At 37.6% G+C, this 26,065-nt stretch overlaps 1 protein-coding gene across 4 annotated transcripts in view; it reads right to left on the bottom strand.

The window, feature by feature from the left end:
* Positions 1-666: 666 nt before the first annotated feature.
* AFTPH (aftiphilin) overlaps positions 667-26,065 on the bottom strand; it is a 48,709-nt gene continuing 23,310 nt past the window's right edge. For 3 of the 4 annotated variants that reach the window (XM_063328370.1, XM_063328369.1, XM_063328371.1), the window contains exons 3-10: positions 23,520-23,671; positions 22,880-23,006; positions 22,499-22,555; positions 20,035-20,157; positions 13,582-13,642; positions 11,847-11,930; positions 7,760-7,883; positions 667-1,879 (exon numbers count right to left, since the gene is read on the bottom strand). In XM_063328370.1, coding sequence (XP_063184440.1) covers positions 1,735-1,879; positions 7,760-7,883; positions 11,847-11,930; positions 13,582-13,642; positions 20,035-20,157; positions 22,499-22,555; positions 22,880-23,006; positions 23,520-23,671 — 873 coding nt within the window. In that variant the 3' untranslated portion in view covers positions 667-1,734. The remainder of the gene's footprint in view (positions 1,880-7,759; positions 7,884-11,846; positions 11,931-13,581; positions 13,643-20,034; positions 20,158-22,498; positions 22,556-22,879; positions 23,007-23,519; positions 23,672-26,065) is intronic. The other variant, XM_063328372.1, reaches the window with a different exon arrangement.

Below are 26,065 nucleotides of genomic sequence, written 5' to 3'. Positions count from 1 at the left end.
CTGTCAGACGATAAAGAATTCAATAAAGAGGTAAGAAAAATGCATTGGCGATTTCTCAGAACTAGATGTTAACTGATGAACTGGTGGTGACTACTGCACACTTTTTCTGTGCACATAGTAAAGGTTAGACACGGAGAGTCTCAAAAAATATCAACACCCAGAGCAAGCCTTACCTGCAGACAGTCCACTGATATCCTCTGAAGAGACGTTGCTGAAAGAGCTATAGTGCAAGCTAACACGTAAGGAAACTTGAATCCTACGTTTACGTTTCTATTTCTAGCTAATAAATGGGCAAAATCAGTTGTCCTTTCTCACCTCACCATCGTTTGTGTTTCTTACAGCTGAGTATCACCAATTACACTGAATAAGTCTCTAACCCAAAATAGTGACATGTATTGAGCCACATCACCCTACAAGCCAGCAGGCAAGCTGGAAACAGAAATAAAAGAGTACATCACAACACGGTCAAAGAGACAAGACAATTAAAGAGAAGTCGTATTCTCCTTCTGCAGGATCCTGACAGGTGTGTTTTGTGGGCCTGTGCAACACAAATTAGAAGGTTCTACTGTTAATGCAGTGCATCAACTTTACCATCAACAGAAACAGGAATAATGTATACATTCTGTATAAAATGATAGCAGACTATATACATATGTATCTTTTAAATTATTTTATTTTGTGTAAGCTAAAAGGAAATTTACACACTTAAATCTCAAAAGACCTTGGGCATGCACATTGACCTTTTTAGAGGTTCTTCTACATAGCTCTCTTTTTTCCATAGGAATTTCCCCAGACATTTACAACCCATAGTTTTTACTGTATATACAGCCTAAAACCATAGCAATCTATGATTATGTCATTTTACACTGTGCAAAATCAAACAGGAATAGTGGTACAACAGAACATAAAAATTTTTAACAGGTAAATTTCATTGTAAGACATTCATATAGTTTTGGTCCTTCTTTTCCAAATCAAACTGATTAAAAGCAGACAACCTTCTAATGACCCCAAAAAAATCAAGCATTTAGATAGTGATCCATAACTGGAACAAGAAGTTACTGACAGCATTACCTTTCAAAAGGCTATATAGTGACACAGCCATACTATTGAAGTTTAAGAACATAAAAAATTGATCAGCCAACCAATCAACCAGGGGGAGGAGAGGGGGGGGAAGAAAAGGAAAAACACATCTTAAACTGTTAAAACAGAAAAGAAATTACCAGGTTTTAAAGAAACAACAACAACTGAAAATCCGCAAAGGGACAATTTAACCTTTTGTTTTTTTCCCCAGCAACACATATTTTAATATATGCAGGAAAGAAAAAGATGCTCAATGCAATCCAAAAACTTTTAAGGGGGACTTCACAGATTGTGAAGATTAGCATTTTCATTATGTGTTTCTAGGATTTTAATTTTTTTTTTAAACTTTTTAAAAGTTTTGTAAGAAGGACACCACCAGTGTATTTCACAAAGACATAAATGTATACACCCCAGCACAACAAAAAGAATAGATCTTCAAAAAGATTTACCCCCATTTATTTACATTTTTCTCTAATATAAATTTAGGACTCCAGTATGTAAATAAATATACATTATTATGTATACCTTTCTAGTGCTGCTTACCAACAAATCATCTGAACTTGATTTTTTTTTTTAATTAAAGCAAGATTGCTTTTTACAACCCACAGAGGGAAGAAAAAAAAAATCAATAGAAAATGTCCAATTCACATCACTTTAGTCTACCTTTTCTTGGCAGCTTGTTGAAGGTGTTAATGTGGCTGGGAACATCAACACCTTGGCATGCATGAAAGTTAAGTCAGGAAGGCTAGAAATCACCTTGGCAGCCTCTTCACTAAGATGTTCTTCCTTTTTAGGCTTCCTGTTGAGAAGAAAAGAACAAAGTACATTAATCCAGTACCTGATATCCCTTGAATCACTGAAAGAACCACTGATTGAAGCAATGTTCTGGCAGTTTGTCTCCCATTGACAGCCACTTCTGTAAGCTACTTGAATGTAGTCTAATGTTCTAATACCTACCTGCCTACCAACAAAATGTTAACATAGAAAGTCAGAAAAATGTTCCTGAACATTGTTGCAATAAGGGGGGAAAAAATTCCTATTCAAATGCTAATTTTTATATATTTTTCTTTTTTTTGGCAGGTTCCAGCGTGCCATTCTGGGACCACTCACTTGAAGAAACAAGCATGCCCATATTCTAGGGATACGACAATAGGAGCATTACTTCTAAACTACATAAATCCAGTACAGCATTCCAAAATAAAATGGAAAAATCTTGAAAGGACATTAAGAAGGTCCTAACTTATTTCTTAGTACTTTTAAAATAAAAATAAGGTACTTATGCTGTGTTTCCGACACGACCATACTCAGATTAGACATCAAACTGCTCTCCATCGTGATCCACAAACACTTTTTTCCCCTAGGGCTCATCAGCAGCAAAAGGTGGCTCACAACTTGTAGCTACTTGCTTTGAAGTGCAGTAGTATGTGTAGCCATAATGATACATACAGCAGTTTGGGAATCACTGGTGTTTACTTTGCCTTTTGCATTATTCACAAGAATTACGGAGCCCAAATGAATAAAGAGGTCTGAATCCCATGCCGCTTGGTTCTCTCTATTATGCAAAACCCTCACATTTCCTAAGTCAAATGAAACTTGGCTCAGACTGCTACAGAAGACCCCCCTCCCCTGCCCAAACATCCGTACTTTACAGACATCTAGCTTATCTTTGAAGAACACTGCCTATTACTAGAAATACTCAGTTTTCCATCAAACATTATTCCAGTTACAAAAAAGGCACCTGCTACACCCTGTAATGACATTAGAAATTCCAGCTAAATAAGCTCCCCCATCTTTGGAGCAAAAAATAAAACTGAGACAAAAGGCTCAAACCAAGCAAACTGCCTTTCCCTAGAACACTTCCGAAATTTCATTTCTATATCTTGTCTTAGCTATAAACTTTAAAATGAGACCATGAGAGGGCAATCTTCACTCTGATCACGAAGCAGCATGTACATATATTTTCTTTTGTCAGCACCCATCAGGATTGTATCCTGAACTGATCAGAGATCAGGGGAAAGCAAAGGGCTACGTATTTGCCTCAGCAAGCAGTCTCAGAATTTCTTAGCTAGGAGAAGAAGAAAAAAAGAGCCGGAGTCAAACTCATCCTTGACATCACTGATCATTGTGTTGACACTAAACTATCACTTTTGTTTGCTACTTGAAATCTCCACTTGATGAAAGATCTCTAGATGAGGCAGCCTAGATACTAAATCTGACTGTCCTTCACTAGAACAGCAATATTTTCTTTTCTCTGCTGCAGTGGAATTTCATGAGCCACTGACTAGGCAGATTACCAAATTCTGGAGGATAAACAAAGCTGTGCGCTGGATTTACTGAAGGAAGAAGCAGAGAGACAGCATGTGCCTCCTCTAACAACCTCACAGTCAGCTCTGTTTGCACTCGAAGGACTATCTCTGAGCTGTTGAAATGTGGCTGTCACCCACCACTGTGTTATCAGTATCTGGTGCCACTATTAGTAATCACTTACCACAAGCCTCTTAAAGGTACAAACTCCTGTTGAACACGGACTTACAGCTAACAAAGGAGTGTTTGACAGAGGAAGCCAAAGGAAGAGGGCTGACTCAGAGATCTGCATTAAAAGGAGTTCCTGTAATTGTTAATCAGGCACTGAGAAGGAGCTCACACACTCCTTGCTATTTATATGCCTCTTCCTCCTCTGCTCAACTGCAGCATGCTAAGAAATGGCACTGCTGGGTCCCAGAGGCAGTGCTGCATTTTATTTGGTGGTCATACGCAGGACCTTTATCACAGGATGATGCTATTGCTTCTTGCTGTACTAGCTGGTCTCTGCAACATCGCAGTCAGATGTGAATCTCACCCTATCACTGATGGCTCCCCTCCTGTCAGAAAGCCCTTTGCAATAATTTACCTACTTAATGTGCTCTGTAAAAAGTAGCTATAGAGAAGCATAAGCTAACACATACAGCAAGTGTTATTTAACTATGAGCAAGTTACAGCTATAGATACAATCACTTGGTAATGAGGCTCAAAACCTAAAATCTCCATTCCTCAATGGACAGTGTCAGGTTCCTCCAGCGGACAATAAAACTGGACACTGCAAGTACCCTTTTCTGGGTAAGTCAGCACCTTCAGTAGCATGTATCACCAGGGCAAACCCTGAAGAATTACTCACTAACTCTGTAAACTTAAAAGACAAAGTAGCATCATCACTGCAGACTGTTTTTACCCTTAAAACTTACCAAACTGCCTAACAACAGTAATGTCTTTTGATAGAGGTAAGAGAAAAGAACCACGGCAGAGGCAAGAGAAAGAACGACGTCAGGTGCATTAATTTCAGGCACCACTTTTGCTGAAGATATTCCCACTGTCAAGAGATGCTTTTGCTAAACCTTGGTCTATGGGGAGCCGTTGTCAGAGCTTCTGCTCATGCCCTCTTAGTTTTTAATTGCTGTGGCTTACAGAATGGACACCTGAGTAAGTGGATCGTCAGCAGCAGCTGTACTACCTCTGTCTGCTTTGGAACCAGATGTTTTGATTACTAGCCCATTAAAGGGCTTGCTCGAAACAGGGTCCCTGCCTCTTTAAGTATTAAAACTACCTTTTACAAAGCACTTTGCCCCATCCATCTCTTCTCTTTACACTAGGTTAGAGCTCCTCCCAAGAGAGAGTACAGAGGGGATGCCCTTACCCAAGCAAATAACTGCAAGCCCCTCTACCTGCTGGCGTGAAGTTTCCTTTTCAAAGGCATGTTAACATTAAGCTGCAAGAAATTAGCCAGACTGACGGGCAGGAAAGTTGTTGGAGGAAAACTTAGCAAGAAATAGGGAATGCTTTGTTGATGTGTCACTCACACCTCGCTGCTCTGTTTTGCATTCCAGCCCCTTCCTGCAGCGTTCAGTCTTTCAGGACTTCAGTCATCTCTCATGTTTGCAAAGGGTTTTGCACATAGCACCAGCAAAGGCCAGGCTCTAACAGCAACAATGAGTTGATTAGAGAAATGCACTTTAAAAATCACTCTCTAATTAAGAGCTAGCCTGCTCCATCCAACACCGCCCACAAGGAGTATTTCCAGTTTAAATGAGGGTTTTGGCCATTTCTTGGAAAGGTATCAGTGCTCTGCTTTCCTTCAAAAAGACAGCAGATAAACTTTTGATCTCTGCCAGTTCTATGGAACCGGGCAAGGCTGCAGAGTCTCTCTCGGTGGAATGCTGCACTGGATCCCTGACCTTCAACACTCACTGCTGCCGCCAAGGTTTCAGGCTCAAGCTGAGGGGGACGTTTCCCTTCCTCTCCCAACACTTTCCTTCCGAGAAACTGACTTTCCAACTTCAAGAAATCAGTTTGCAAGCAAAAGACGGGGCTACTTCAGACAGAGATGACTCTTCGCATGGCTTCCCACAGCTGAATAATGGTATTTTCACTCTAAGCTTTACACTAAAGAGCCTGAGTTCAGACAAGTTACAGACATGGGATAGCCTTAGCACAACTTCAGTTGCCAAAGTGGTGTTAAGCCACTGGCCACATCCTCCCCTGATCAGTTACCATGAATGGCTAACAGACCCCATTTCCAAGTTGGTGCATGAATGTCATCCTTCTTGAGCCAGCTGTACCCTGCCACTCCTATTTTAAAGTCTCTAGTTCATTAAAAAAAAAATAAAAAATGCAGAAGAAAAACAATTTTATTGGAAAAAGCTAACATACTGCGACATATTTGGCATATTTCTGAGATAAGACCTTCTTATATCTCTGAAGGTTTCTAGCTTGAAAAACATAAAAATAGACTGCTTTTCTTTCAGAGAGCGTGAAATTAGAAAAGAGAAAAAAATTTAAAATTGAGTGGTGAACAAGAACATACAAAACGTATTGAACAGTGAAACAGCTGCTTTAAAACAGCTAATCCTTGCATGCGTCTGAACGTAACCGCAAAGTCTCAGGTCCCCAGCCTCTCTCTACAGCCTGATATATTCCTACAGCACAGACCTCAAACCTCTTCCTATCAGTAAGCAATGCTCCCCAGAACAAGGAAAGAACTTTGACATCTGGATAAAGAGCTTTAAAAGAGCGAGTAAGAGATTTAAGGTGCACCGTGGAAGCACTGGGAAAACCCCCAAACCCCTCATATCAAAAACCAACAATACAGAAAAGTGAAGGTCAACATTCATTTAAGCAAAGCAGACTTCCCTGTTCCTTTGTAATGAAAAAGTAAGCTAAGCTATCTTAAAGTAAACAAGCAGGTACAAATCTATGAATGGAGACAAAATAATTAATAATGATACATTTGGAGTTTGTATGTCCTCGCTGTGAACTTGTGGTTACTTTTAAATTACACTTAGAATATATTAAAAAAATATTTCAACCGTACCTATGTTTTCTAATTAGTGAAAGTCAAACTTTCCCACTAGCGTATCTTCAGAAAGAGCACATGCACTCCATGGACAGAAAATTAGGCAATCCAAAAGCTGACACACGAAAACCAGCATTGAAGCATGGAGTTCCCTCTACTGGTTCTCCCTCGAAATTTCATGCCTTGCTGATCTTTTTTATTCAGTGTTCACTTTGAATATTTTCACTGCAGGAAAACTAGCAAGATAGTTTTCTCAATGAAAGCACACGTTTTAAAAGAGCTCCTGAAAACTATAGTTTTAGTAATTTTAAGAAAGCTACCAATGTCTCACCATCACAAATCACTACGTTTGCCTCAACTCTCTTCAACTGTGCCTCCTCTGTAAGTGCTGTGCTGGATGGAAATGCATCTACTTAGTTTGAGAGTGCTGAATAAACCCTAGAGCTCACTTATGAGTGAGGCTATGTTACTATCTATTAGTTGCAAAGCAACTAACATTTGTTGCATGTTGAGGCATGCATTTCTTCAACAATAGAAACCTTTTATTTGGTAACAATCACTCAGCAATTCTTTAATGGGCACAGACATTAATTACATGTTAAGACAGCCCAGGATCCTACTGCTAAGATACACAATTCCAAAAATAAACCCAAAGAATACGAGCTTGTAAGTTGAGAGACTATTCTGTACCTATTCAACAGGCCACACTTAAAGGAAGACATGTGACATCTAAAGCCTTTTGAATCGCCTCTCCCTATAGAAAAACAGTACGGTAGAACTTCACGTGAGATCCAAAGCAGAAAAGACATCTTAAACCAACTACACACTCATTCCTTAACTTGCAACGGCAAAATGAATCTGATGTTTGGTCACTGAAGTTTTGACAGGTGCTAGAAATATATCGTAAGGGATAAATATTGTCTTAATCACTACTCAGCTTTATTATTTAACTTGTGCAACATTCCGTATCTATAAGTTATGTGGAGGACTGAGGAGGGTCCTAGGTCACTGAACGGCGTGATTCGGTTTACCCTTCCATTCTTAGGAACCGGCTCTGTTCTTCAGAAAGTCGCTTCCTCCAGTTCCATCTCTGGCTCTAGCTTTTCAACTTACGTCCTGGTGATCTTTTTCTTTCAGCTCATGAACTGTTTCCCATCTTATTTTTAGGGTGCTATGTTAATTTGAAATATGAACTACAGTACTATGAATTTCATATTTAAATGTAATTATTAAATTTAAGCCTTTTGATAATTAAAGAACTTCTGACCTAAAATAGCAAACACATTCACTCCTCACATTTCGTGCCACCCTTAGCAAATGAAGAAAGAAGTGCAACAAAGAGTACTTATTTACCTTGTGGACGTGCTTGCCTTCTCCACGGTGGACATGAGTCTTGCAAACGCATCAGTCACTCTGTTGCTTGCATTGGACGTTTCCAGTTTTGAGGTTGTCAATTCATACAACTCAGGATCCACACCTTATAGTATAAAATGATAATCAGTGATGGTTGGAGGCAAGCATAGCCATAATTAGACACAGACCAACTTGCTAGAGACTGTTTTCTGTAAACATCTGAATCATTTATAATTTCAAGATACATGAAAACAACATGACAGAACATGTCTGTGTTTCTAAAACACCATCCTCTCTCCCCACCCTTCTTCAGTAGCTTTTGTAGTTGTACTACAAACCACACACACATTGGATCAAGTCTGGCATACAAGGTCTCAGTCTAAGAGCAAATAAACCGAATTTGATTTACCTTTTAGAATGAAACACCTGTAAAAATGTCAGCTGTGTTAAAATGGATTGTTTCAATAACTTCAACTCAACTGTTTGTATTAAAAGAATGCTGCATGTTAGCCAGGACCAATTTTTCAACAAGAAATTACACACAACACTGGCATGCATTGGAGTGCATTTAGTATCCTGCTTTTCACAAGAGGTTGTGTTAAAAACATTTTAAGTGAGAAACAGCAGCTTTTGTGATACATACAAGTGAAATGGCATTAAAAAAGTTACATACTAATATGTATAACACTACCAAAACTTTCAGTCTATGCTCCCTTTTCAAGTATTTATAAAGCATTGAGTATCTGGATGTTTCAGCCCTGATTTCTGAGTTCCAGGTATCTTAAGTCAGATGCTGAATTTTGACATCACACATGTTGTGAATGGATTTCAAATTTTATCAACAGAGGTCATTCTGAAAACACTGCAAACAATGGGAAGTTGCATCCCAAAAAATACATACGTATGGGTGAAATTCTACCTGTTTAATATCAAGCATCACATTTCAGTAGGAAGTAGCTGTAGAATTTCCAGATATTAAGTATGTTTTCTTTTAAAAAAAGTCTCTAGGAATCAGAATTATCAAAACAAATCAAGAGGAAAGACTGTTACAACACATTTTGTTGTTCAGAAGCATTTTAAGTTGGTGATATTCCTCTAGTTAGTTTCAGCTACTTTATGCTTCATAGGTTTAAACGAAACGTGCATGTGCGCCACCCACAAATATAAATATTTTGCAAAAACAGCCTAGAATTTTTGTACAGAAGCATTATGTTTTATAGACACCTGCCTTCTAAACAAGTTTGACATTAGTGCCAGCTGGTTTGGACAACACAGAAGCATTTCATACTACTGCAGAACAAACCTTGCAAGTACTTGGACATGAATGTCCCGTGTAGCTACTTAATACACAAACCAGCATTTATAAACCAATGTGCTGATTTTTTTACCCAGTGTACTTGCCTGGATCAAGACACTTTTAGAAGTATTTCTGAAATACCAAAAGATTACAATTAGAAAAACAAATATGCCTGTGCTTATTTGTCCTGTCTTTTCCACCCAGTAATTACAGTCCTACGTGTGCTAACAGATGAGGTTAATAGTCCTCATGCCTGCTTTGCATGAACTCTCCCCAAGCAGAGTCTTGACTATTTGTCATTTGCGCCCAAGTACTCTTCCATTGTTAGGAAACTAAGCTGACCAAAAAGTAAAATTGAGAAAATCATCGGGTTAAACTGCAGGAGCTGGGAGGAGGAAGATTTGCTCCATTTAATATGAGTTGATTAGAAATTAATCAGTTCTTCTTTCATCCTACATTTTTTAAGTCTGCATTTTCAAAGTTAATTTCATCCAGTTTCATGCAAAACATCAAAATATGTACTGTCCCGAGACCAGTATACCAAGACTTTAAGTATTGTCAGATGTTTACAGAACTTGGAAATAAGAAAAAGCCCAACTATTCCATGAAATACCCACTTTCAAACAGGGAGAGGAAGACTTGAAGAAATACACTTTGACTTGCAGAAGCCTGCGAAATCCCATTAAGGTACAAACTGTAAAACTAATTGAAACAAGGAGGCCTTTGACATGCAACTCTGCAACAAATGCTAAATGCAACCTTATAAGTTACATCATTTAGATATTCACATTTACGGTCCTGAATTCATTTTCATTGTAGTGTGATGTCACTGCTCAATTTACTGTTCTTTAGGAACCTTTTACTCGGCTACATTTATGTTAAACTATCAATGTGAAAAATAAAACAATACACTAAATCTGTGGGAACATACTAGAAATGGGTAATTCCCTGTTCATGACGTAGAATGCAAATTTTAATAAGAAATTATTTTGTCTGCTGATGAAATCAGGCTGAGAAGAATACAGCATAGAGCTATAGTGAGTAAAATTAAGGTCTTCAGAGAAAAAACAAACTTCTACTACTGATAAAAGTTTCTTCTTTAAGCCAAAAGATCTAACAATTTATCTTTCAATCATTTTAGTTATTTTTAAGAGTTGCATATTCTCCATTTTATTCAAATCATTAGAGAATGTTTAAGGACAGCACTGCAAAACCTTAATGAGATATTGAAGGAAAGTTAGCCAACCAAACCCCACACAAAGCTCCTAAACACACACACAAACACACGAGCTGCAAGCCAAGAAACAAATGACTTTCCCAGAAACAAGTCAGGAGGGAGGAAAGAAAAGCCAAAACCAAAAAACCACCAAAAATAGGCGCTATTGGGCATACCAGAGAAGGTGATAATACCTGTAACTTGATGAAACAACAACATAAAAAAAAAAAAAGGCAATAAAATGCTAACAGAGCATCCCTCCAGTAATCAGTTCAAGTGTGCACACCATCAGGACACAAGACCGTACCCAACTGCCCGAGCAGTACATGTATTGGGTACCGACAACTTGTATGTCGATAGACTTGCACACACTTATAAAAGAATCTATAAGACTCAAACATCTTGAATTTGCTACCTATCACTTCCACGACAAACCTGCCACCTTTCATCTGATAATGACATTTCTCAAGGGTGGAATAAAAACACATTTGGAATGCGATGCCAGAAAATTGCCTTCAATGATCGTATTTCAAAACTAAAAAAGCAGGTCTTTAAAAAACAAAAAAAATACAATAACTATAAGCACTTATTTGAAATGTGGGAAAACCACAAACCTCTTAAAAATTGATTTTTTAGATTAAAATCACTAAGAGGAAAAAAATCCCTTCCTATGAAGAAAGTGATTATCATGGCTTCAGGCATTGTATTGAAAGAGTATTTGCCTTATCTACTTAACCTATGCACTCTGATAAATCCCCAAAATATTCCCTTAAATTCCTGCAGAAATTTTATTCAAAGTGAAGGTTTTCACAAGCTTACACAAAATACTCAGAGCATGTCAAAACCATTTGATAAATTAATTCAATTAATTTTATGTGTTATTCAATGGAGAGAGTACTGTTTTCATCTCCTTTTAAGGGAGTAAGTTGCAGATGAAGTGCTTTGGTTTTATAACTAACATTCATGAATTTCTGATGCCCCACAAACATGCAACTATCCCTGTTTTTATTATGAATGGTGTTAAAACACTTTTTTCACTTTATCATTAATATTAGTAGCTCACACAAAGAAAACATTTGCAGCCTCCTGGTACCAGCAAAGACCAGAAGGGCTGTGATAAATTAAGCCCCATAACTTCATATTCACACATAACTTTCAATAACATTATAATCCTATAATTTGGAGGTGCTCACTCAGAAGAGAGAACAAGCCTAATTTTTTTGGAATTGTCATATGTACAGCATATTTCAATTTTTCTGAACTGCTCTGGAAAGTTAACTTTCCAAATTTCTCATTTGAAACAAGTGTTTTAACATCTTATTTGCAAGAGCATAAGAGCCATTCATTCCTTCAGCACGTGACAAATACAGAGCTGACAGTACCTTTTATATACCTCTCACTCGATACAAAACATCAGAAAACAGAACACAGATTAAAGGAAAAACGCAGTAGAGACACATTTTAGAGAAACGCAGTGTAAAATTTCTCCTTGTTTATAGGAAAGTCAAGTGATGTGCCCATGCTTTTAGTAAGTTGTTATAATATTACAGTTGTGGTTTTAACACTCTGCTGACCTGGGATTGTGGTGGTGCTGCTAGAGCTACTGTCATCCACGGGCCCAAAGAAATCAAGGTTCAGAAGAGTGGAACCTCCACTAGCTTGAAATTCAGTGACCGTGTTGGTAGGCAGCCATATAGAAGGTAAGCCAAGGGAGGGGTTTATGTGTAAAAAGGGGTAAGACACACACTTGAACATGCAAGTTATAATTAGTACTCAGTACGCAATTTAAAAATTGACATGAAAACAATGCTTACAGTATTAGTTTGTACCTTCTAAAATGTTAACAACTTAATTCAGTGCACATTTCCTCATGTACAATGCAGCAAGGAAATCAACACTAGTAACTTTAAAATAGATATATTTATTTCAATCTAAAAATGAAAAAGAACCAGCACGACCCAGAGAGAAAGATGTGATCAGTTAAAGGGAAACAATATATAGATCAATTGATAGTTAGAATATAGCAGGCTTTTTCTCCCCTCACTGAAATCAAAAGCCATTCTTTCATCAGGAAGACTGAGCAGATCCCCAAATAGCAAAGAACCAAAAAAGCTTTAAAGTTTTATTTAGCGGCTTTAAGCTATTAATTATCATTATCTTAAAGCAGTGTGAACACAGGGTAACAAATGCCACTCTTATATCCAGTTCCTCACCACTAAATTATACTGTTCCCCTTTAGCACTAAAACAGAAATCAAACCAAGATACATTTTAAAGTTGTTTGTTAAAAAGAAAGCATGATGATTGACTGAGGTAATAAGACACCAGACAACAGCAAAAGGGTCCATCCAGGCTTTCCTTCAGCACCATGATATTGCTCTCCAAACTCTTAACATCCCACATGTTCTGAAACACCAGCGTGAGGCAACACCAGCGCAGTAAGAGATGCACTTGAGTTTAGCCTGCTTTTGAACAACTTATGCGTCATGAATTAATTGCTGTTAACAGGCTCCTCAGAAAGATATCAGTTTCTTTACAGGTTTCTAGTCTGTCGATCAAACAAGTTTCCAAAACTTGTTTTATTTCCTTTGCATGCACTTACATTTCTGAGACTGGAGGCGGTGGCACAGCTCACTTTGCTATTAAAATAGACATAGGTGCAGGGTCTTTTATATGATAACTATATACATTTACAGATACAAATAAGTTTGTAGCTACCTCTTTAATTTCATATATTAGCTATAATTAGTTCTTGAGAGTAAGCAAAAGTGATAACGGATGAAGTCACATTTTTGAAATATAAAATTATCTGTAAATCTGAAAACTTTCAGCTCAAGAAGTGTATCTTTTGCAAACAGTTTGTGGTTAAAATATTGTGCTTTGAAGTAGCCACTATACACAAGTTTGTCATTCAAAGGATGTCTAAAGAGATAGTTCGTTGGTGAAAAATACTTTTAAGATGTAAAACTTGTCAATCTAAAATGCTCATTTGTTCAGAGTTTCATTATAATCTGCAGTTATGTATATAATGAAGTGTTAATATTGCCACTGTGTCACTAGCCTATGGCAGGAATCTAAAATAATACTTAGTTTTTTTCAGACTATGTAACACTTCATGTAGGGGCACAGTTAATCAGAAAGAAAGCCTGAATTTCCAAAGTTAAGAGTAAGAAATAAATATTATATATATTTTTATATATATGTGTGTGTGTGTATTTAAAAAATAATAATCAGCAGATAGATGTTTGTCTGAACTTTGTAGCTTTCTTATCTCTAGCTCTGGTGCTAGAGGCTCTACGGAGAGACGTACCATCTAAAGGGTTAGTAAGGCCACTGCTACTCCAGTCAAACTGGACAGGTGGTAGAGATTCCTAGAGTTGAAAAGTCAGAAATCAGATTTTACAGTCAGTTCAGGTTACAACAATGCAAAGCAGTTCAAACAACAGATTCTTTAGCATCTAAATACTAAAAAGACAACTAAATGAGCAGCTCCAACTTTTGGGAGGCGTGTATTTTCATAATATGCACAAAAGATTCAAAGTGGATCTGTTCTACCACAGGAAGTCTCGTTAAATTCTGAACAGTACAGATTAGGTAACTTCTAACTCAGAGAGGATTTGCAAATCAACTAAAACATATGAATTGGATAAAAAAACCCCAAAAACCTTAAGGCATAGTCAAAAGTTAAACTACTATTACTTTCATGGAAGACGAGATATTTTACATAAAAAGTTAGGTATACACAATTACAGGGCAAATTTAGAATAGGGTTATTAGTGAAAGCTATCTGTACATCCATGCTTTGTCCTGATTATATACAAAATCAGTTCTTTACCATCAAATAGCCCATGATTCTTGCTATTCATGGGACATAATCCCTCCATGTGAGGGACAAACCACCAACATCCTTCCCACCCCCTTTAAAAAAAAAAAAAAGTATCCTGTGACTTATTATCCTTTAACGATTAACTCATTCCAATATATAAACAAACCATTGGTAACAATGCTCGAACAAGAGGAGCATGGAAATGTTGACTCATTTTGGGAGCCCATCCTTGCCTTTTCATTGCCTCTTGTTAAGTCTTTTGTGCACACCCAGGTAAATCATGCAAACAGCAGGGACCATGCTTTACAGGGAAAGCCTGTTCAGGTGCAGTATAACTTGCAAGTGCTGCCCTCCTGTATTCTCAGGATACAAACTGGATGGGACAGTATCAGAAAGGTCTGAAATACGTTGATCTTTCTACTTCTGCGCATTACATTTCTGCTGTCTCCCCAGTGAAGTCAACTGTCAAGAAGTACTGGGAACAGATGTGCCTTCAGCTTCTAACAGAACAATCACATTTATGGAAGAAAATGCAATGGAATGTCTCTGCAGCATTATTCAAAATGCATCATTAGTTGTCAAGCTTCCAGTGGCTGAGACCACTTTTGCTTTTGTAGGAAGTGGGGCTTTAATTTTATTTTATTTATTTTTTCTTTTAACACTGTCAACTAGCCAATACTGAAAAAATATGCATATTCACGAATCGAGACACTATCAACCTGAGCTGGCTTTGTACAATTAAACTAACTGTAAGAGGTTTTTGCTAGGTGATAGATGTTTACAGCAAGAAACATGAAGGGAGCTGGAAATTTATGTATTTAGTTATAGCAAATGTCTTGCCTTAGAAAAATCCGTCCTACCTAACGACTTGGAAATATTTCCAGTACTGAGCACAACTAGCACAGTATTGACTCCATGGAGCTTAAGGAGCTGATGCTACACTTTTTACTTTGGTAATGAAATAACTGGCATTGAAATGATTTGCATGGAAACATAATGTTAGCAGTGGGGAAGCTACGCCTGATGAAGTAATCATCACTATCATCAGTAGCTTGTTTAATGTTTGTCACATCTAAAATACATCAACATTAAAAGGGGTTTGTACCAAAAAAAAAAAAAGAGGCGAGTATGACAATGGAGTAGCTTTCTACTCTGAGGAAAATGAACTCAAATTGAAACAAAGTAGCTTCCTACCAACTCTCACTTACTGATAAAAACATCCACTACATTTTGTGTCAAAAGACTGAGTCAGGACTGATGAGTGCGACAGAACTGCATGGAAAAGGTGGTACCAATGGCTGGCAAAGCTTTTCCCTTTAATGATTACTTGATTCTCAAGTTTGCCTAGGAGGGGACAAAGGAAGTGATGAATTCTTCCTAAAATGGAGGGGTGGGGGGAGGGAGAGGAAATAAACTGACTCCAAATCAATAAGAGTATACTAAGTATATTAGTCTGCTCTGTGAGATGAGGTCACTCTGCTGACTTCAACCGCTTGCAGAGAGGGAGGTGGCAAGTAAAGCAGACCCCATCTATACAGGATGCTGGCAAACCCCGGTCTATACAACAGCAGAGTGAAAGGAGAGGGCAGGGGCAAAAGCCCATTAAACAGAAAGGAAAAGTTTTCTGTTCCTAGTGATCTCGGCTCTAAGAAAACTAACTATACTGGGACACCTGAACACAGCATTGAAATCTCAGACAATGGGAACATGCCCTGCAAACGGGAATATAGTGTTTTGTCTTTCAGAGATTGCAAGGTTGCTAGACTACTGCATTTACAACCAGTATTTTATAACATGCTTTAAGGAAAAGTGCCCAATCTAGAAGGATATTGAGAATCAGGGCAAACTGCTCTCACTCCTCCCTCCATCTTAGATTACAGGACACGGTACAGAAATGAAAAAGTATACTCAGCTGTCAGAGTACTAACTCTGAATGTTAAGGAAGTAAGAAAGAGTAAACTAAAATGCTTGCTGGTTTTACTGCTTCATATTTCACTTTGATAAAAGTGAGAGATGTTTTCACACAGTAATTTTAGAATGGTATTATGTAAGAGCTTTTATAATCCAAAGGAGTAAAATGTAAATGTTTGCCTCTGTGCCAATAATTACCCAAAGAAAATTAAACAAAGAAAAAGGAAAAAAAAGGGAGGGGGGGGAGTATTTTGCTGTCTTAAAGCTGGGGGAAAAAATAGAAGGGCTTGTAATACAAATATGGTATCATTTTTAGATAGATTCCACATAGAACAGAGCATCATAAACATTTCAGAAAAAAGGTTTACATGGAAGCAATTCATACCTTTCATTGTGTGTATTCATTGGAAAATTACAACAGTTCTGAAAATTATTTTTCTTAGACACCACCTTTAAGCGACTGTCCCATCTGACAGAATAGCAAGTTCTGCAATATCTCTTACCTGCAAATCGTTCTCTCTTACTCTGTCAACAAAGCTACCTATATTCTTGGATCTTTCTCATATGTATAACTGGAGAGCAGTTCCATGATGGAGCCTTTGGCTGGTGGCCAATAATATGGTAGTTTGCATCTGTCATTGTTTGAAGTCCTGATGGTCCCTTATGTAATTAAAAATGTTTTTAACGACTGTCACCCCGTGGGGTTTAATTAAGGTTCAGTCCCTAATAGCCAGCAAGTGTAAGATACATATTTCTATTATAACCTGATCTCTAATTCAGTAGTCTACATGCATGCAGACATACTGTGATAGGCACCCACAGAAAATAATTACTGGTATCTTTCTTCTAGAAAGGTCTGGGTCACTCTAGATTTCTATTCCAATATAAAACTTAGTAAGCAAAAGTAGGCAGGTAAGAAATCCCAAAGTTATTCTGTATGCTGGGACAAAGCTACCAGTAGGGTCTAGTGAAGACAGATAGAACCACATAGAGAGAAGACGATGCTTTGAAGCAATACCGAAAGAGCAGAAATATCTTAGAAAGCTTTTTGCAAAAAAAGCCAGAGAGAAGAAGGTAAATAAACTTTAAAACTATAGTAGCCAGAGAACAGTATCAAATCCAAGAGAAAGCAGTCAACATTAACTCCAGACAGCAGCCTTGGTAACAAGCGCTGGAATATATTTTAATTGCACTGCCTGAAGACTTGGCCGCAGTGTAGAAGCCCACTATAGCAGATGCTGTAAGACAGAATAGAAGGGTACCTATCTCAGGTTTCACAAACAAAGGTTGCCTATTTGAGCCTATCTTTCTTACACCTGATGTGCCTTGATAGAGCCTTTTACTTCAGACCTGCGAAGCCTTTGAGACACCATGCTTAAAGGCAACAGTAATCAGGGGATTATTTCATATTCTGTTTACTGCCTTACAGTTACAAGCACAGACGAACAGAGCAATAAGCCTCCCCCCATTGTCAAGATAAACAACAGATCAAAGAAGAATTTAGACGCTGCCTTCAAATATAAAACAGAACGAGTTTACAAAAGTCATCTTTATACAATAAACTAATGTGATAGATCAGTCAGTAACTTAACTCGCTTGAGAGGAGAAATAATCATTTCGAAAACCTTGTCCTTTTATGGCTCAGATGGAAATTTTGTCCACTGTATTTCCACAGCCTAACCAACCCAGCGAGATCCTCTGCAGGGAAGGAGGCCAAAACATACAGTTTATATAATAACTAAGAAAAATTATTGCAGCTCATTTGCCGCTTTTTTCCTCATTCTTTTGATTTCTAATGCTAATTTACATCTCTGCAGGCTCTCCTCCGTTCGCCTACAACCAAAAAACCGAGGAGGCATTTCTGTCTTTTTACGAATACTCTTTCCACTCCTACTTTTGCATCATCACAGTCTTTCTTCCAAAATCTTACTCCCTCAGCAGCAAGTCATACATGCACACAGACAGACGCTGATCGTTATACAAGTCCCCTAGATGCCAGGCTTTCAACAAAGGAGAACTCTTCCCCTTTCCTTAAGGAAAGCATAGGAATCTATTAACCAGAGCCTCTCTTTTCAGCAAGAAAGCCAAATATGCTGAAGTTTCTGAATATAAAAATGACCAATCATCATTGCCATCTGCAAATAGAGGCATTTAGAAGTTTTACCCAATTAATGTGTAATTACTTAGTTAAGCTTAAAGATACCTAAGTTGCTACACCTAAACTACCGGTGTTTAGAATAAGAAGTTTCAGGGTCCACTAAAATTGACTATAATATTTCCATGGCATATCTACCAATGTTTATAACACAGTTCCTAATGAAACGTTTACCAAAGTTTGGGCACATCATCTTACTACCACTACAGCCTGGAATATTCCTAAGAGGCAGCCTGCACAACGTGAAATGAAGCTGGATTTTCCCAAAAGCAAACAGAAGCCACCAACCATTAACAGAAGATGAGGCCAAGCAACAAATAAGGTCTCTGAGGTGGAGAACTGATCGTTGCATGCCCTGAAACTTTCTGAATATCACTTAACTGTGGCCTCTTAATGGTTAGAGCTCTAACTCATCTCTTCCCCAAAAGTTTATTTTAGTATTTGTCTTTTTGGAAAAAATAACCTAAGGCCAGCAGTGCAGACAGATGGCATAGAAGCTTCTTGTATGTACTTATGGACCACAATTATTGAACTGAGGTGGCTTTGTCAGAACAAGCTATGGGGCAGGATTATCAAACTGTGACAAGTAATGGGAAATTCTACCGCAGAAGTACTGAAAAGTACAAATTCATAATTAGAAAAAGAAAAAAAAAAAGATACTTTGATAAGTGGAGGTTCTTATTTTCAGCACTATGACTGCCAAGCAACTGAGAAAATGGCACGTGTGAGAGATGCTGCTCCTTCGGGCTCTTACAGCTCACTACATTATGTTTAGTGTATGGTTTAATCTATGTTTTCCCCTCTGTAAAAAAGGGAACTTCGAACGCTGCAGAAAGCCAGTGAAATTTTCCTACTTTGTTCATATAAAGAAATCACACAAGTGATTTCTTCAGCTCAGACTGGTTACAATAATCATTATTGCTACCTTTTCTAATACCCAGATGAGCTGCTCAGTTCCACTGCAGTATTTGTGAGAAGCAGCTTAGGAAATGTCACCAAACATGTATATTACTATATAAACCAACCTCAGTTCTGAGCCCACTGACATACTGCTATTCCGCAATGAAAAAAAAATAATTTCTCCTCTGGTACAAGCATGTCAGTTAGAGCTCTGCACTCCGGCAGAGCAAAGAGCGCCAAGAATTCTCTACACTCACAAGTACCTAGCATTAAGATTAGGTGTAGCACAAGGATAATTCATTTTGGAATACCTTCAATCAGTCACAAACATAGCAGGTAACTAAAGATGCTGGGCAGATTAAACAAGACCTGCACTAAGGAGGGACACAGCTAACACTCTGAATGTGTCGAGTACCACTGCAGTGACTATGAAAATGAAATGTCTCTGTATATCCCATTAGCTAGTTGCCAGCCACACACATTGCAACATACTATGGCATGAAAGTGGTTTTCTAATATTGTAATATGAAAACAACAACAACAAAACAGAATTCATGGAACTCAAAAGCTCACTCCTACACTCCTCTGAACTCAGACTCCTACAATAAGCTTCAGAAAAAGCAAAGATGAAAAGTGTTAGCCAGAGGAAGGACAACTGTAAAGTTACATCTAAAATTTGTGGAAGTAACTGTTCACTGTCTTTTAAAGAAAATTGCTGTATAACAGCAGATATCATCAGGACTCTTAAATGCTGGCCACCAACTGCTACAAGTCTTATCATAGGGACTCCCTTCCAGTCACACATGAAAAGTAGATCCAAGAGCAGGACTTCAATCTGACACAAGGAACACCTGTCCTTTACATACAGGTCTCTTTGAACACATCATCTAGATATTTTAAATATGAAGGAAGAGGCATATTGTTTCCCCTCATTCTTTGTTTTCCTCTCCTTTCCCTTCTCTATTTTTTACCTGGAACTGATCAGATGTACATGTGTTCATCTCTGGTGATACAGGAGGTGTCTGTCCTATTGAAGCTATTTTTTCTGCTGCAGATATTGGTTTCAAAGGTTCCTTGGTAGGCTCTAACATACCCTAAATAAATAAAGAAATACATTAAAAAAAATATCACATGCACACAGACACACACACATATATATTCCAAGAACTGCAGATGCAAAAAAATAGAAAACACACTACTAGGTAGTACTACCCTCAACTAGGGGCTGGGGGGTAACCATACATCTCTGGGACACTTTCAGTGAGGGGGACACAGAAGGAGATGGGGCAGCGGAGAGAATTATCCTGGTTCCTTAGGCCTAAGAAACATTTTAGAGCCAATAACATAAACCTAAGTGCTTAGCTGGAGCTTGCTTTCAACTTTCAATAGTGTAATTTAAGCTGGAGGAAACAGTTACTTGATAAGGTGACATTTCTCCTCCCAATTGTGTGTAGACTACTCCAGAAATATCAAATGTCCCATCAGAAAGGTGAAAGTACATTCATTTCATTTCAACAACTACGTAATTCAGAAGAAACAAGTCAAACTATTGGTTTGCAGAATGATACCACGAACAATAATTACTGACAGGGAAACAGATGCATTAAAAAGCATTAAGAAAATAATTAAAACTTCTTTTTTAATTTTAAACAAACAGTTCAAAGCTAAACAGTACTATGAAAAAACGTCTGAAATCCCTGGTGTTCCTGAATAAAACTGAGGGAGAGAAAGAGATCTACAGAAAGACCAAAGTTTGCACTGAGACACGGCAAACCCCCTCGGAAAAATAAAGTATGAGAAAAGAAATCCCCAAGTAAAACCACTGGATTTGCAACTAGCATATTTTAAAATAATTTTAGGAAGTCAGCCACCAACATCAGCTGTCCCACAGATGTTTCTACACCATGTTAGGGGAGCTCAGAATTTAACCACCAGTTAAATCAATTCTTTTGAACAGCAGAGAAACACACAAAGCAGTGTGGCAACAGAAAGCCGCAAGCCACTTTACTCCTGCCATCATCTCTATCCACCTTATAGTGTGCACAAGTATATAAAAAATTTAGGAGATAATTAATCAGCAACAACAATCCGTTGCAAAAAGTAACTGCACATGCTGTGTACAAACACAGTCTTGCTCACAAATATGTTACAGGATGAAAACAGCAATTGCTATGAGATGTTTTATGTCTCTCTGTCTGAATACCACGCTTACATGCAAAGAAGTGCATGGGCTGACCTTGACGCATCAAGGTCAAAAATAACAGCTCTAGAAACTGACTGTAGAAGTCACTCTACAAAATTAATCTACAGATTAAATTGGCTTAATATATACCAAAGAAAACTGTAATCCTTTAATATTCAATTTGTGAATTATCATATAAAAGCATATGTGTACGTGTGTTTATATATGTAGGTTTCCAGAAAGAAGAACATATTTGTTCTGCTCAGACTAGCAAAAATGGCATATCCTGTCTTCTGAATGTTTTTACTACCACAGACACTGAACAGAGTCTGAAATGCCAAATAGGAATTAAAGAATATCGGCTTAAGTGAAAACAGTTGATCTTACCGCACCAGGACACTTGAGTTTCCTTCAATGTACAGAAATCTAAATTACGCTTGTTATTTTTTATCTAGCATGGGGCAACACTATACTCGCTATACAATGCTTCTTGTATGCATTAATAGCTTAATATATATGGGTATGCTTTATTAATAAGCCAACGACACTGCAAAGCATTACCAGGCATCTCTCTTGACCTAGGAATATTGAGATGCAATCAAGTAATTAATAAACAGTCTGTCAGAGAAAGAGTTGCACAAAGAGTAATACTCAAGAGAGCTGAGAAAGCTTCCTACACACATTTCATGGAACACCATGACTATCTAGCAGTTCTTAACCTTCCTTTGACGCATCTCTTAGTGCCAAGGCTTCCCACAACTGCTGATGTGAACTGATGTTTTGATTAGTTTTGATGTTCCTTTGTCATTTTTGACAACTGTTTAACCATCTAGTTTCTTGTGTCAAGTTTTAATGGTCATTTTTTACATCTATACCTTATATTTAATCATTAAAATTCAACATGAAGAACTCATTGCTGCATATACATCAATACATTACTTCAATAATTTTTTCTTTTTTAGAAAATGTCTCAAACTGAGCTTGAAGTAGCTAGCCCACCTTATTAGATAAATAGCTTGCTCTATGAAATAAGTAAATTGATTTTTTTTTTATTTAAAATAAAGTATCCACTTGCACACATAATGAAAATTGCGTATTTGATGATTGCTTTCTAGCATTTCAAGTGACACCTAAGCCACAACAGTACCTACAAAAATATCTTTCAGCATACCTGGCAGTTATCTTTGTTTTATATATTTCATTGTATAACGTTGTTGGAACTATAACAAAAAAATAACACTAAAAAAGCTTACCAGTCCTGCTGCATACATGGGTACTATAACAGGCTGTTTCTTGTTGCCTGTAAAGAGCTGATAAAACAACAACAAAAAAAATTTACTTAAGAGTTTCTGTGTCAGTGATGATAATATTTTTTCAATGTTACATAACTTGTAAGAGAATAATATCAGAGAATAAATACTATGTTAAATGTAACACCGTGGTTAAAAACTAATGCAACTTTTAATATTAACAGGGCTTATAAAAATTAAGTTGTCAGATGGTCTGTCATGAAAAGCCACATTTGGTGCAGCTATGCAATTAAGAGACAAGCATTCACACAGAAGGACTTCCACCTGATTCTACATTTAAAGCAGCTCCATTATTTAGAAAGCAAGTTTTATTGACAGACTCACAATATTTCTTGTGTCGATTCCCAAGGAGCACAAAAGCTTTTTGTTGCTGTGGGAGCCACCCCACTGGTATCTCAGTCCATATGCATCATGGATATCCTGCAGCTCTGTCCACACGTCCATCACTTCCCTATACAACCCATCATAAATCAAGTTATCAACGGGAAAAACAGCTTAGCAGCCTTGAATAGTTATTCTAGTTTTTAATGCAAGCGACTTATTATACATTCCAATTAAACTTACACCCAAGCACAACACACGGGGAACTAAAACTGCACAGTGTTCCCAGAACAATTATAGTTCACACTTATTATTGGAAAATGATGTCCACAGCAGACAGGACGTGGTCATCACAGGAATAAATATAGCAATTTATATCAAGTCTAACTAAGAAGACATATTCTGATTAACTCAGAGACATCACTTAGAAGAAGATGATATGCTGCTAAGTTTATACGCTGAAATACTCTTGGTATATGCAGTCACTGAAAACAAGCATTCAGCTAGATGGCTAACTTTTACTCCTTAGTTTTTAAAAATGCTTGAAGCAAACAACACATTTTGAGTTACTGCTATATGTTTTAAGTTCCAAAGACGACACGTTTCTACTTCATTTTAAGTTTGTTGCATTGTGGCTTCTTACCCAGTATTTGCTAAAGTCTCCTCAGTTGTCACCTGCTTGTCACCTGCTTCCAACAAATGATTCAAGGAACTTATTTCTTCTTCAATTTCAAGAACAGGCATGGAAGGAAAACAGACTTCAAATATTCGTTCCAGACGACTTAGCAATGTTGTCTATATCAAAGAGAAAAATTCTTATGTCAAGTTTTGTTAACTGCTTTGAAATTATAAAAATAAGTGAAAATGGAAAATGATACGTAGTTGATACAAAGTTTCACTTACCACAAAATCTATAACTGTCAGAGGATCACAATATTTTTTTTATAAGCACCAAATACAGCCTGCTAGCTACTGAGAAACAGGAAGGATCTTGCCCTCTGCGAGGTGAGTCTTACAGAAGAGTTCAGAATAGTTCTTATCAGACTCACTCTTTGTTATAAATTAGCAGAAAAGACGCACAATGAGTATAAAGCTACATTTACTTAAAAATGTCTTAAAGTCTCCAATTCTACACATCCTAAGGGTTTTACTGAACACATTTTTTCAGCAAGCTTGGTATTCAACATTATCTGAAATATGAACCAAAACCAGTATCATCTCACTTAATGATAATGCACTTCAATCCAAACTTCAGACATAACATTTATTCATGAGACAGCTTGACTTCTCACAAGATGTATGCAATTAAAAGTCTCACAAAACTCAGCCTGATGTGCAACATGCTCACGGTGTGATCATAACACTGAAAATGCTAAGGAAAAACTATTTATAGTCCAAAGATGGCACATTTCCTAAAAACTGTTAGTATCAATGACTCAGATGTAGGATCATCCCCAGTTTCATTTGCTACAGTTCACATGAAAGTCAGGTATAATGCTGAAGAGCCATGACTAAGGCATTTAAACGTATTGTTTGTCAAAAAGTATTTGTAAGATTGGTTTTGTACTTCTCCAGACCAAAAAACTAAAGAAGAAAATGAATACCTTAATGCCTTACTTTCTTGCCCTAAAACCTATGTGCATTTTCATACATTAGAGTCTGTTTAATTTAAAGAAAATTACTTTCCTCCAAGCAATTTCCCTTTCCTGCCTTTCACAATTCAGACAGTTGATGCTGAATGCTGTGATCCTGCAGGGGTTAAAAGCCAACCTTGGGAATGTTTCTATCCTTGCTGAATAACAAAAAAATCCCCACTCAGTTTTATTGTGGCTGCATAAGAAGCCAGCTAGATAACAACACAGTCTGCATAACCACAACTTTATCAATGTTACTCTTGTCTGACCTTCTTTCTGCTGCCTTACATTACAAGCTTGCAACAAGAGTATGTAAATAAAATAGAAGTTTTGCAGGAGGCCTACGGATCTATATTCTGGGGTTTTGAGAGACTAGGCAGGGTTTCCTGCTTCTCACAGGAGTTGCAACCATGTCTTGATGCTGCCATCACTTCAGTGTCCCTTGGGAGAAAGGAAACTCCAGCATCTGAGGAAGGCAGACAAGGTTCTTAAGTTTCATAACGCAGCAAATGTCTCCTCCTTTTTTTCCTCCTCCAGTGCCATGATCACTGCTGTTGGGTAGGGTAAGGTCTCAGCAATATAAAGAGCATATATTGGTACTAATGGTTTCCAGGCATTTCGGTTCCACAGCATGCACTGGAGAATGCTCTGATTCTTGCCGCTTGGGCCTCGGCAGCTAGATTTAGTATTAAAAATAATAAAATACCCCCAACTCTTAAACTACCTCCTGCCCCCACAAAAAGAACAAAAAAATCCCCCCCCTTTTTTTTTTTGACAAACTTAGTATGCTTTCTTCTTTTTAAGTTGTTCCCTTACATTTCTACCTCTTCTCTCTGTTATATTTACACATAGCCACAGAATTTCAATTTTATTATAGCTCTGTGAACTGTCTCAGACATCAGATGTACCACTGCCATGGAATATATTTCCCCCCCCAAGTTCAACGCGTTAACAACAGGTAATCAACAATCTCTTAACATGTATTAAAAAGTACCAATCGCAAGGTATGATCATAAAAATGAAATCAAAGCCTTTTTTTTCCCCCAATATACTTGTTTTTAACAGCAGCACCCAAATTTCTCTCCTTGATAGGGAAAGGAGACGCCAGCCCAGCACAAAAGGAGCACTTCCATCTCTCCAGTTTGGGAGTTCCACAACAGCCACCCTCCAACGCTCTGCTGCACTGCTGGGCGGCACCCAGCAGCTCCAAAAACCGCTTTTCTACTGGACAAATAGAAAAGAAACCGAGCAGGCAAAAATGCCACAGCGTCTGCTAGCATAGCTATGCCAGCAGAGCCCTCCTGTGGAGATGCAGTATATTCCAGGAGCAAAACTGAATTTACAAACATAATCCTCAGACAGAGATATTTTTTTTTGTTACAACTGAAATGATTTAAGGTTCAGAGAAGCAAGGCTGGTAGGTGGCAGTTCCATATTTTAATTAGACCAACTGATACAGCTGGGACAAACCTTTATGCACCAGAGTATCTGCTTCACAATTATAATCGTTATCTACAACATTTCTCATTTGAATTTTTATCTGAAAATTTGGCTT

The sequence above is a fragment of the Chroicocephalus ridibundus genome, chromosome 3, assembly GCF_963924245.1.
Source record: "Chroicocephalus ridibundus chromosome 3, bChrRid1.1, whole genome shotgun sequence".
In the NCBI taxonomy this organism is placed as follows: domain Eukaryota; kingdom Metazoa; phylum Chordata; class Aves; order Charadriiformes; family Laridae; genus Chroicocephalus; species Chroicocephalus ridibundus.
Note: the sequence above shows the minus strand (reverse complement) of the source record. Positions and strands in the feature narration are given on the sequence as shown.